General features: G+C 38.6%; 1 protein-coding gene across 1 annotated transcript; it reads right to left on the bottom strand.

The window, feature by feature from the left end:
- Positions 1-5265: 5265 nt before the first annotated feature.
- LOC107556172 (protein Wnt-7a-like) lies at positions 5266-13530 on the bottom strand (the record flags this gene model as incomplete). The annotated part of the gene is made up of 3 exons (XM_016239223.1): positions 5266-6919; positions 9457-9728; positions 13458-13530. Coding segments are annotated over 3 exons (825 nt in total), but the record flags the coding sequence as incomplete, so codon positions are not given.
- Positions 13531-13559: the final 29 nt, after the last annotated feature.

Raw genomic sequence — 13559 nt, forward strand, 5'->3', positions numbered from 1 at the left:
GTGGGGACTCTTGTTGTACCTTGGGGAACAAGAACGTGAATATCCAAGATTTGTTTGGTTTTCCAATTTTGTTCTTTTCATATTTTCATTGATCTCCATTCATTTATGAAATGTGTGGTTATATTTAATAAAGGCGCTGACATGGTTTCCATGTTGTTTTCATCAAGTGTTTATATCAGGTTGGCCCATAATGCACCATGATTTGTTTGAAAGAGTGTATTTGAGCTTTGATTTTTATTTACACTCTTGCTCAACCAGTTTTCATAAAATTTATAAAATTGTTTCTTAGGACAATAATTTAGGAGTGAAAGAGGAGTGAAACTGGGCATCCTTGAAGTCATGGAGGATGACCTGTCACAGACAACAAAGAGATGACTAAACTTCAGTGTCACACATTTGAGTGTTTTGCAGATAGGTGCACTTCTATTTTATAGACCATCCTTCAGATTTTGAAAGTTAGTGTTCCTCATATACATGCTACTGTTTAGTCATTGTCATTGCAGTTTTCATTCATAACTTATTTATTAGTACCAATTTCCAATAGCATTATTTTGTTAATTCAACTTCAGATATTCAGAAGTTGAATAAAATGTCAGATATATATATTAAAAATGTTGAGTTGGCGCAACTTAAAAAGGTTTGTTTTAGAATTGTTGCACCTCTCAGAAAATGAACAATCTTAATTTAACCTCATATACATGCTACTGTTTAGTCATTGTCATTGCAGTTTTCATTCATAACTTATTTATTAGTACCAATTTCCAATAGCATTTTTTTGTTAATTCAACTTCAGATATTCAGAAGTTGAATAAAATGTCAGATATATATATAAAAATGTTGAGTTGGCGCAACTTAAAAAGGTTTGTTTTAGAATTGTTGCACCTCTCAGAAAATGAACAATCTTAATTTAACTCAACTAAACATTTTTTGTATGACTGATGACCTCTGGTCAATTAGTATAACCGTTTTTTTTTTGTTGTTGTTTTTTTAACAAAATTGAGTAGACAAAAAAAAATAGGGTAAATTAGTTCTAAGATTTTTTTTTTTTGTGCTGGCTTAAATTTTTTTTAGTGTAGTTTTATAATCAGCGCTCTAGTTTTTATTGTGGGGAAAAACTTAATGCAGAGGAATACAATGAGATTAAATAAACATTCCTCAAAAGCCTAATCCATCGTATTTTTTATATTTTAACATGATTTTTCTAAAACATGATGTATGGAAAATCAAGTAAACCTAAGTTGCTTCAGTCCAGTAAGTGTCATCATGAAACATTGCTAACAATATAACATTTATTCTTATACTTTATAAAAAAAATCAGTAGAGATCACAGCAAAAAGACACATGTACCATTAGAATTCTGAATTATTTTTGGTGTAATACGTGATTTTTCTAAAACATGATGTATGGAAAATCAAGTAAACCTAAGTTGCTTCAGTCCAGTAAGTGTCATCATGAAACATTGCTAACAATATAACATTTATTCTTATACTTTATAAAAAAAAATCAGTAGAGATCACAGCAAAAAGACACATGTACCATTAGAATTCTGAATTATTTTTGGTGTAATACTTAAAGGCTATTTACTTGCTAAAAAGTATAAACTAGTACCAATCAGATGACAGAAGGTGTGTAATAGATTGTATACAGGTTTTCAGCAAACGTGATAATTTAGTGGCCTTATAATTTTACATATTAAATACAGGAAGCTTTATAATGTTAAAGATTAGATGGCACAATGGTCATCATGATATTTGAAGTTTACGTAGTTACTAGGCCAGGAAATTTAGTGAGGACACTGCCAGTATTCTATGGCCTGTTCCCTGTAGCAGGGGTTGCACAGAATAGAATAGCTCTTTCAGCTTGACGTCGACTAGTCGCTGGTCCTACACTCTAAAAAATGCTGGGTGCTGGGTAAAATAGAGACAAACCCAGCAATTGGGCTGTTTTGACCCAGCGGTTGGGTTAAATGGTTAACCCGCTGGGTCAAAACAACCCAATTGTTGGGTTTGTCCCTATTTTACCCAGCACTGGGTTGTATTTAACCCAGCATTTTTTAGAGTGTATAGAGGGCCCAACAGGATGAGAAATATTTTTTAAGATTTACGCTCCTTTTCCAGACAGTTAAAATGACAAATAAATGCATACTCCGAAAGCGCTCTACAAGACATGTGTGATTATACCGTCTGGATGGTCGAAACTGAACAGGAGAATGCATGTTTTAAACAGCTTATAGTACAGGTATCGCCGTTCTAATCTAATGCCCTGCTGCATTGTAACACACACACATAGACTACAGACAGTAGCTCGTACATCATTCAGAATCATTCAGTAGCACGGAAATGTATTGTCAGCACTGTTCTGTGATTTCTCAATAAATTAGCTTATAAGGCCAAAATGTTCTAGCATATAGTAACTAAAACCCACAGCTTCACTATTAGTAGAGAGACGCTGCCAGGTAGAATTAATTCACATACGCAATCGCTATCTCACTAATGCATTTATATAAATGAATTATTTACTGTGTTACTTTATCTGTATCTGATTTAGAACGAGCAGAAATCTGTGAGAACTATAATGACCCAAAGACAAAAAAACTGATAAAAATGAGCTGTAATAGGGGCAGTAGCCATATGCCATAGGTGTGAACGATGTTTTCGAGTCACAGCTCAAGGTTCAGGCTTATTTGTTCATTAATGATGTCATCTGCAACTAGTCGACGTCGACTCGACTTTCATCACATAAATGTCAACTTTAAAAAATCTGAAGTCGTTCAACCCCTATCCAGCAGTAGCTTCACGTAGACGAGCTGGAAGCTATAAATCAAAGGCTTCTGTTGAATTCCAGGTGTGCACAGGTGCGCCCAAAGTGGCCCGTAAAAGCGCATGTTAGCTGGGGAAGACTCCGTTCACAACCATCACCCTGCTAGACAGGCGTTGACGTTAAACGATGAATGGTTTGGCAGTGAAACAGCACGGTTTATAGAAAAACATTGCGGGAATCTTAATTAGCCTTTCAATGATAGCCTTTTGGCATTAACAGTTGCTGGCAGACAGTGTGATATTAAACCCAATAACAGTCAGAGTGAGGATGAAGTATATAGTCAATGTTCTTCCATCATGCTGAACACCTGGCTTACAGTTTCTTGCAATGCAACCCTAACAGGTGGCTAACACACTCAACTGCAGCAAGAATGCATTGTGTAGAAGTTGATATTTTGATCCCTGCACATCTAAAATTAAGCAGGCATGATAACATAATGGGGGAGACACATTGGCACGTTGACAAGAAAACTCAACTCTGAGACGAAAGTTTTCACAGAGAGTTTCTGTTAACTAAATGGTTTCATTGTGAAGGGAAAGTGAAGGCATAACGAACAGAGGCAGCTAGATGTGGAATTTGTCTCCCCTTAATGGTTCTTCTAACACTTCTTGTCTCCTCCATCTACAAGTGTTAAGCTCTCCAACGTCATGCCATTCAGAATGTGGAAAAGAAGCAGGAGCCTGAGCCAAAGAGAGCAACATCCAAAAGGTTTTTCAAAACCACACAATATTGTGATTCAGCTCATGCTGGATGGGTGTTGATGTTATTTTAACCAAGGCTGTTTGGCCAGCTGCCTTTTCACGCTGCTGCCTATTGATGAGTTTTCATCCGATTCTCAAAGGAGCGTTTTGTGGCGATTATTCAAAGAATGATGCTATGATCTTTTCTAACTTTTGGATTGAAATTCCTCTTGACATCATCCTTCACAATGGCAAAGCCTCTCTTTTTGCCATCCCTTTTGCCTTTAGGGGGGGACAAAATAAATAGCATCCAAAAGTTAGCTGGATTTTGCATAGTTAACATTTCGCTAATGGGCAGGCCTGCTTCTCAGGGAGACTGGACAGCATTTTTGGGGGCCACAGTGGCGTTGTTGTGGTGACGGCGTTGGGAAGTGAATGAAGCAGATGTCAGAGTAATCCATCACCCCTCCCCCCTTCTATCTGCCCATTGCTGAGACACCCTCCTTACTGCTACTCATCAATTAAAGCCCTACACCAGCCCTACCATTAACATGCAAGAACTTTCGTTAAGCATCCTCCCTGCCCCCTGCGATCATCCATGTAGTAAAAACTGTCAGAACCAGTAGTCAAGCATAACTTTACAGCAATATATGTTTTGCCACTTGTTACTGCTTTACTAATTTGAGGGACTGTCAAGCTAGTGATGACTCTCTTTGGTTGTAAGATGTAAGGTGGAGCGATGATATGAGAAATGTGACGATTCAAACTAACAGTTTATTTAGTTTAGGTCAGTTTTGGTTTGACCAACTAGAGTTAACCCTATAAAAATATGCCTTGAAAACTGTTGTGTCCCTTTTGAAAAACAAGCCAGTACAAGCCAAGGAAATATTTATTAACACTGTTGAAAGCATAATCCATAACATTTTTTTTTATCATTTATGATGACACAATCATGAAGTACAATCAATTTGGCAAAACATCTGTTGAAATCACAGATTTTTGTAAAATAGTAATTACATCAAGGCCATCCTGCTTTTAAGCTCTTGACAAAGAGCCACGCTCAAATTCAGATGTTCTTTGGTAAAAACCCTCAGTCGTGAATTTTTCTCAGTACCAGAGAGTTTTGTCCCAGGATTATTTAACTATAGTTTCCCTTATTGATCCCACATCCAGGACCTTTGTCATAAAAATGCTACGTTTGAAAGTGTAATATTTGAACACCAGTATGATCATCTTTTAATATGCAGTCTTTTCATCATTACATACTTGGCAACTACATCACTATGAGTGCTACTTCATTGAGATGTAGTTTATATAAACTGCTCAAGCTGGTACCATGACACATGACACTGTTTCTAGCTTATCTCTCTAATTTCTGTCCATATAAAGGACACTGGTAGTGGGTTTTTCCTTTACACAGAATAAATAAAATATAAAAATAATCTCTTACAAAATATATGTCAACACAGGGACAGTCTGTCTGGACAACCACATTTGCTCATAAGACACAAAATACGACTACCCTTACAAAAATGAACCCCGGTTTTACTACAAATAAAACCAAAAAACCATGGTTACCACAAATTAACCATGGTTTTGCTACACTAACCATAGTTTAACCATGGTATTTGTAGTAAAACTGTGGTTATACAAATGGTAATCAATACACCAAAAAAACATGGTTACTACATCTTTACTACAATAAAACCATGGTTAATTTTCGAAAGGGTAATATTAACACCAGTTGCAGAACAGAACTAGCAGCATAACAGTGTTATATTACCTATAATATATAACATTAATAGAACTGGTTATCTGATCTCAACATTCCACATCAGTAACAGGTGGGGCATCTGTATTGAAGCTATTCCATTCGAAAAGTGAATTAATTGCTGATTCTCTTTCTCTGCCAACAAAGCAAATATTAGCCAAAAGCGAGGAAAGCTTGTCATTAGCATAAGGCTTTGTGTCAAATGAGGTCTCAAAGTTGATTTGGGTAGACTTTAGATCCCATTTAAACACACATATTTTAATTGGACTATTCCAATTTAAAGAGAGTCCAGTAACAAATGTTCTTGTGGACCAATGTTATAAAAAGAGTTAATACTTGTTTATTCACTTTGGAAGGAATGAGCCTTCAAACATAATGCACAATTCCAGTGTGTACTTGTACATAGGAATATATGTGCAAGGGTTGACACTTAACAAGATGGGAAAATGGAAGCAAAAAGCTTTACAATGATAAATTAAAGACAGTAGAGTCTCCTCTTTCAGAGACTAGTAATTACACCTTGAGTGCAGTGCACTTGTTTTTGTATTGTGCATTGTTGTTGGTTCATCCCTAAGCTAAAGCACATGATGTACAGTGTAAAAGTTGGTCAGTTTATTTCTATGTAAAACACACAATATTAAACAAGAGAAGAGCTAAATCTAAGCTAGTAAACACAATGAGAAATCAGTAGTTTCCTTATTAAATAAATTAACATTAGCCATTTTCTCTAAATAAAATGTTAAATATCATTGTTGTGTCCATGTACAGTTTGATGCAAGATTTGTAATGTCACTCACTCAAGCTACAAGGTTCCTCAGAAATACCTCCCATGCTTTCTACAGAGCAGAACACCCTCAATAATCACACCCTACATCTTTCTTATGGTCTACAGATCAAGCCTTTGCAGGCTACTTCGCTCTGTTGCTCAGTACTGGAACAGAAAGGTGTCTACTGGTACCAACACAGAATCCCTCAGCAGAACTCTGGAGCAAAGCTGCATGCAATGCATGCAATTAATCCGTTTAGACTCCACCAGACCCACGATTTCCAGTGCAAATGGCTCTTTCCTCTACCTGGCATCCATAGCAGTGGTCATCCTGTTGCGACACTTGTAGACTCTCTACCACACAAGTCACAGGTGCGTATCAATTCCCCAGCAATAAATATTTCACTTGCATGTGTACACTTCTGTCCGTTCACTACAGGTGTTGCACTTGACGTAGCAACACCAAAGAAACTTGCAGTTGCACTGCCACACGCGTGAGTACTGGTGTGTGTTATATCCTCGACCGCAGCACATGAGGTCGCAGCCATTGGCCTGCTGCGCAGTCTTGTTGCAGATCCTGCCCTGGGTTCCCATGCTACCCGTCACGGGATCTGCCTCGCAATAGTTGGGTGACTTCTCAATGTACACTAAATCCATGTCCACGGGCTTCCGGTATGAGTAAGGCTTTTTAACCTTCAAAAAGGTAGGTCTCTTGTTTCGACTGGCTCGGACCGGTTCCACGTGTACAGCATGGTTATACTTCTCCTTGAGGATGTAACCCAACTGCCGGAATTTTGGGAGAGTAGTCCAGCAAGTCTTGGTAGTGCAGGATCCAGATACACCATGACATTTACACTCTAAACGCATGTTCTTTTCCAAGACCTAACATGGGAGGAAAAATAAACAAGTCAATACCTTTGGGAATATTTAGGCACCTAGGTTCCTTTCAGGAATCTTAGCCTAAGGTAATTATGAAAGTAGACTGTTTGATGACTCATTGTTGATTTAGTTAGTCTGACTGGTGGCAAGTTTGAAGTGTGCGATCATCCGTTACAAAAGATAGAATTACTGATGCTAAGCGGAGAATGTATGAGGAAGGAAAAAATCTTGTTTACAAAAAGGTATGTAGTAGTTTTGGTCATAAACCATGTTTTGCATATATTCACATCACCTAATATAAGGCATATTCCAGCAAACCAAGATCTAGATAGACTAACAATACAGTAAGGATGAGTGAAATCACCCTCAGTGGCATACAATTGGGTATTTTAAAGCACATTTCTGGGAATGGTTTAACAGGTTGAGACAAAAGTTTTTTTAACATTCCAATTTGAAGAATGCAAGGATTGTTAAACTTGCAGTGCTAAACTACCTCATTCCTCTCGCTATGTAGAGAGCAGGCCAGCAAAACACAGCTTGTGTTCACAGGCTTTCTGACTACTTGTAGGAAACGGTTTAATTTGTGTACACAACACACGCCACAAATTGTTGCAAGGGGCAAACTATCAGAGGTTGCCTGTAGGAGTCTCTTGTCTTGTGTAAGCAATAGAGCGGAATCTGCACAGGATATGATATAAACACTGACTGAATGATGATCGCAGAGTTCCTACAACAATCAGCCTGTGTGTAGTGTACACAGATAAAGCTCAGGAGTCAGGTTTCAGGTGCCTGTGTGCTTCACCTTGTTATACCTATACACGTCAAACCCCACAGGTAAAATCAAAACATTTTGAGCAGCAGTGTAACTGAGGGATGCTGTATCCTTTCTTGTCCTGTAGTTATTTTTCATGCAAACTAATGCTAAACATTAATGCATTTCACATACTCTAGCTGTAGGCTTAGAAATGCACCAAAAAAATGCATAGAAAAAGCATTGGTTAGCTCAGAATAGATGAATGAATGGGCAAACGTAAGCAGAACTCAGTGAAGCAGAGTGCCTGTTTAGATATGGAAGAGATCTGATTGGCATCAGTGGATTGCCTGTTCGAGGCGGTGTAGTCTTTGGTGTGGTTGGTTAATGTGTCTTTTCTCTCCTTCTCTTTTTCTTCCTTTAACTCTCTTCACTTTTGCTGTGGGTGGGAGAGGCTTTGCCTTGCGTTTTAACTATTTTTTCCTCCTTCTCAGACTTTCAGGAGTCTTTTTTGGCAATTGTCTGCAATCTAGGATGCATATCAGGCTTAGTGTGTTCATGCTGCTGATTCCTGATAAACAGCAAGTCTCAGGACAAGTTTACAAAGGGAAGATCCATGCTTCTTAAGAGAGGCCACACCCTTTGCATTTTCACTGAGGTGCTGTATTGCAATCCATTAACCAATCACAATCATGTGTGTGGCATGTCAATGGCATGACCTTAGTTGAGAACTGCTCAATGAAAAGTGCAAAATTGCATCTGTGAACTCACAATGAATTTGTGAACTGACAAGTCATAGGACTGAATGTACTTGCAGTAAATAGAGGCTTAGTGCATGTGAGGCACCAGATACCATAAGAGTTGTTTCATGATAAAAATGTTACAAAAGTTTACTGGTCAGGCTTAGGGTTTTAAAGCCCCAAAAGAAGCTCTGTCCAGAGTGCTGAAACATCACATCACAGATTGGCACTGAATGACGAAAAGCATATGAGGGTCAGTCAAACTGCCTGGGCATTCAGGGTATGCATTTATATGTTATTTTTACAATTACACAACAAATCATTTTGACTTCTCTGACTATAAAATCCAAATGTATCTTGATTGTCTTAACAACTGATCCCAAGTGCAACAGTGAATCACTGTTGCTTTTAAATGATTAAATTTGGAATCTTGAAAATTAGTTTTGCTATAATCACAAATTGCTGGTCATGTGCATGCCAAACCCAAAATTGCATTGCTACAACTTGTTATTGCTAATCTATTCCCACTCCAAAGCAAAGCAAATTAAAGTAACAGCCCTGTAGGGCAGGGGTTCTCAACCTTGGCCCTTGAGGTCCACTTTCCTGCAAAGGTTTAGCCCCAACCTTGATCAAACTCACCTGCCTGTACCTTTCTAGTAATCCTGAAGACCTTGATTAGCTTTTTCAGGTGTGTTTCTAAGGGTTGTATCTAAACTAATCAGGAAAATGGACCTCGAGGGACAGATTTGAGAACCCCTGCTGTAGGACTTACAAGAAAGGCCTATCACAGGGGTGTCCAATCCTGCTCCTGGAGGGCCACGTTCCAGCTGAGTTTAGCTCTAGCCCCAATCAAACACACCTGGACCAGATAACCAATGTTTTCAGGATCACTCGAAACTTCCAAGCAGGTGTGTTGGAGCTAAACCCTGCAGGAAAGTTGCCATTCAGGAGCAGGATTGGACAACCTTGGCCTAGTGACCTTTTTATGCATAACATGGTATTATTATACAGCAATCTTCTTAATTAAACATGCAAACTGTGCCACATACCTTGCGTCCCACTTCATTGTTATGGAGGTTCATGAGTGTCCTGGCGTTCTGCCTTATCTCCCGTGCGTCTATGAACACCTTTGAGAAGCTCAGACCATAGCGAATATCAGCTGAGCATCCTCCCCACTTCCAGCCCTCCTCTTGGTTGTAGAAGCCCTGCTTCTCCTTGTCACAACCACAGCCGCTCAGCGTACCCTGAGTGCAGGCTGCCGTGATGGCATGGGCGACCCCGGCAGCAATAATGGCGTAGGTGAAGGCTGCTTCCTTACTTCCTGGATCCAAAAGAACATATCTAAATGGGTCCTTTGTTTGTTTGTTTTTTTTGGTTAGGCCAAACTGACTTGTTTTTCCAAATATGTAGACTACATAAATATATTTTTTCCATTTAAGCCCCTCGAAAGAAAATCCAGAAATTAGGAAATTGAAAACTTGTTCATAAACTCCGTCAAGATTGCCGACAACAAGATCCAGTTATGGGCAGTGTTAAATCCCCCTACATACCTGACATATCTTGACACTCATAGCAATAATCAAATGTGTTAGTTGAGTCAAGTACAGTTAATTTATCATGCACACTTCATACTAATTAACAACATGGCCTCCGGTAGATGGTGTGGGGGCTTACTGAGAAAAACATGGTATAAAAATGATCTAAAACCCAACATTGGCAAAACAAACTCGGATCACATACCTGTGATTACTCAACACACAAATAATTGTCCTTCAGTTGTCACAGAGAGGAAACAGAAAGACAAATAACTGTTTGCACACAGATGAGCAAAGGAAAGAACGGTCCATCTCTTTAATAAGCACAAAGGACAAGGGTTTATTTCAGAGACAATAGAATGGTAGAGATAGAGGGTATGTGTTTAGACTCTAGCCTGGCCAGCTTCCGTCAGAACGAGGGACCCACCCTGTGGAGATGAACTCCTCAGGCATGCAGTGCCTCCCTGGCCAGAATACTGCTATAATTGATTGCCACTGTTAAACAGGGCACTTCCAGGTTAACTGTGTATTTCATTTATAAGGACAAAGATAGGTCTGAAAGTTCTGCAAATAACTATTTCAGGGACTTTTTTGTAAGGTGACATCAAGCAACAAAGAACTTTTAAGTTCCAAGCTTCCAATTTTCACACTTCTTTTTTTTTCTTCTTTTTCATCATTATTATTTTGATATTTTCTTTGCCACTTTTTTATTTTACAATTGTTTTTCCCCGTGCCAATAAAGCACTGGAATTCAATTGAATGCAATGTAAGTCCCTTTGGATAAAAAGCGTTCACCAAATATAAAAACTAAAATTCCCTAAGCAAAAAAAAAAAATAATAATAATTAAGATGCATTCACTGTTGCTCAGTTATGTTAACATTCCTGGAGATGTACATATCCTTTTCTCGAATTAATGAGTCATCATGTATTGACTTTCCGAAGAATCATTTACACAGCTGAACCAAAGGAACACCTAAAAAAGTTAACCTCTTTAGGCCTCATAAAGAGTGATGTCATAGTTATTACAATTAATATCTTTGCTATTTTTTATAATTTCATGGCAAGAAGTGAAAAACACACAAATATGTCAGACTGTTAACAGGCCAGCTCAGCAATGCAGGAATTTTCACCTTCAAGCGATCAAGAACGGCAACTCACTAACATTGGTATGTGTTGACCTGCTGATGATAAACATCTTGGAACTCTTCCCATGCAATTTAAGAAAGGCCAGTTTGGGGCATCAATTATGTGGAGATTTTTATGAGTTGTTTGGGCTTGTCACCAGAGGAAAAGGGATGTATCCTGAAGAAAGGAAAATGAAGACTGCATTGATGCAAAATCTTAAAATTCTCATCAATACTAGAGTAGAATGCTGCTTGTTTTTGTATTTCACTCTATCTATGTTTACTTAAATCAAGATATTCTGAACACAAGATAAGACTTCCATAAAACAAACGTGTGTTATGACATGAGTGTCATTTATTTTCAAGAGAAATCTGAATCAGTGGCGTTGCATGATTCTGTGCGAGATGTCTCTTGCCAAAACTGTAAATGCAAGAGGTTAATTTATAAACCTCATACAATGTACTTGTCTGGACTTGAGGCATTAATGTTGTTGGAGGAAAACTATTTTTGAGCATACCGGAGGGTGGTTAAGTCAGAGAAGATTTAGGAGAGTTGCACTCAGGCAACATAAAGTAACACAAGCACAAAGATGGTATGCCTTTCGCATATGTGTCCATCTGCTGATTTCAAGCAGGCTATATTTCAGTCGTAACTTCATTCACATGTACGATAAAAAGGTAAACGGGTCCATGGGTAGTGGAGATGGCAAAATGTGCAAAAGTGCACCTAAAAGTGGAATCCATTGCCGTGTGTGCCAAATGTGGAACTTGGTACCAGGCCCTGAAAATTACTGCACATTACTCAACAACTTTTTTTTTTTGAGTACGCAACCCCCTCCCCACAGGATTAACTACCTCTTTTCATCTAGCTTTTGCTACTATAAGCATGACTGGTCATACGCCCACTGAAACCAATCACGTTTGAATGGTTGTCCACTTTATTTAATCCTCCCTATACCGACCATAGACAAAAAAATTCTGGATAAATAAAGCAGTTGGGCCGCTTCAGAAATGGAGACCATGGCCTGTCACTCTAGGTCAGCGTCAGCTCTGCAGCGCTTAGATGAGAGGCCACACAACACAAGACCCATAGCAGCTGTCCAAGCAGACAGCATTAAATAATATAATCAGCACCCACAACAAATCCAGGATGCCATTCAAGTCAAAACGGCTAAGTGTGTGCAGTTCTAGAATGAGATGGAAAGAGACGAAAACCTGGGCTTTTTTTCAGGAGGCGCTTGTCTTTGATGCAGAGGGATAAAATACCACTTCACCTTCAGTGATAGATACAAGTCTCTACAGATCTAAGCTTCTCCCCTGGGCCTCAACCACACCATCGCAACACTGACTGGATCCTAAGAGTGCGCAGCAAAAGGAAAGAGGATAAATTTCAGATAATATTATCTTGGATTTTTTTCCGGAAGAGTTTGGATATTTGAGCATTCAAAATTCCCTGCAGCCACAGGAAAAACCATGCAATAATGCAACCTCCTATTTGCTAGCAGGGTCTGAAACTAAAGCAAAGTCCTTGACACCACCATTCATCAAAGTGTCGCAGGCTCAATAGCACTGAAGGACCCCTAAACAGGCCAAAGTTTGCCTTAGGAAAATGGATAACATTACCCCATGTGAAAAACTCGCTTAATTACTTATGCTTTGTCTCTCTAAGGTGACATATTGTTACATTTCTTCTCAATACTGTACTTTCTTTTGGTCCTACTATTCAGCCACTGTAACTTATACCCGTGGTAAAGTGAAAACCCTGACTGCCAAATCATTCAAATCTACAGATAAGACAGGACGACTAGAAAAAAAAAATTATTTTGAGAGGGTGGACTGTTGAGAGGGCTATAAATCCAGCCGCGTTGGCACTTGCTCCATGAATGCATGCAGCTGAAACCTACCTGACATTGTTGCTGTGGCGTGTGAGACACTAAACATTAGCCAGACGTCCAATGACAAATCATTTCAAATGAGATGTCAAAGTGAGGGAAACGGGACACAGTGTAGTGTCATTCCAAGACAATGTTTGTACACTCTTTTTGGGAAGGAAATCTTTTATTTGCATGAAAGACGTATTAAAGCAAGAGTGTTCTAGCAGGTGTATAAGAGTGACCTCGGATTTCATTGTTAAATATTTCAAACACGGTCAGTCAGTCTTTAAGCAAACATCTGAAATCTATAGGTCCACAAGTTTAGTCTAAAAACAGCTTAATTTGACTTTGACACTCCAGGACTTGAAAGAAAGTGATTTAGCCAATAACATTCTTTGTGCTTTTATTATTTGTTGGAACTCTGTCTATAATAGGAGGATGCTAATTTCAAAATATCAACATTTCAATTCTGTATGCTGTAACAATATGAATGTAATAATTTGGTAACATACCCACTTTCAACTCTTTTCCAAAGACAGTTCTTTCCCCAAGGGCTGAGCAGTTCCACCTTCCATTTTTGAATTGAAACTGACACTCATTGATTCCCATTTGCGCTCC

Source organism: Sinocyclocheilus grahami, unplaced genomic scaffold (assembly GCF_001515645.1).
Source record: "Sinocyclocheilus grahami isolate Dianchi unplaced genomic scaffold, SAMN03320097.WGS_v1.1 scaffold20.1, whole genome shotgun sequence".
Lineage (NCBI taxonomy): Eukaryota > Metazoa > Chordata > Actinopteri > Cypriniformes > Cyprinidae > Sinocyclocheilus > Sinocyclocheilus grahami.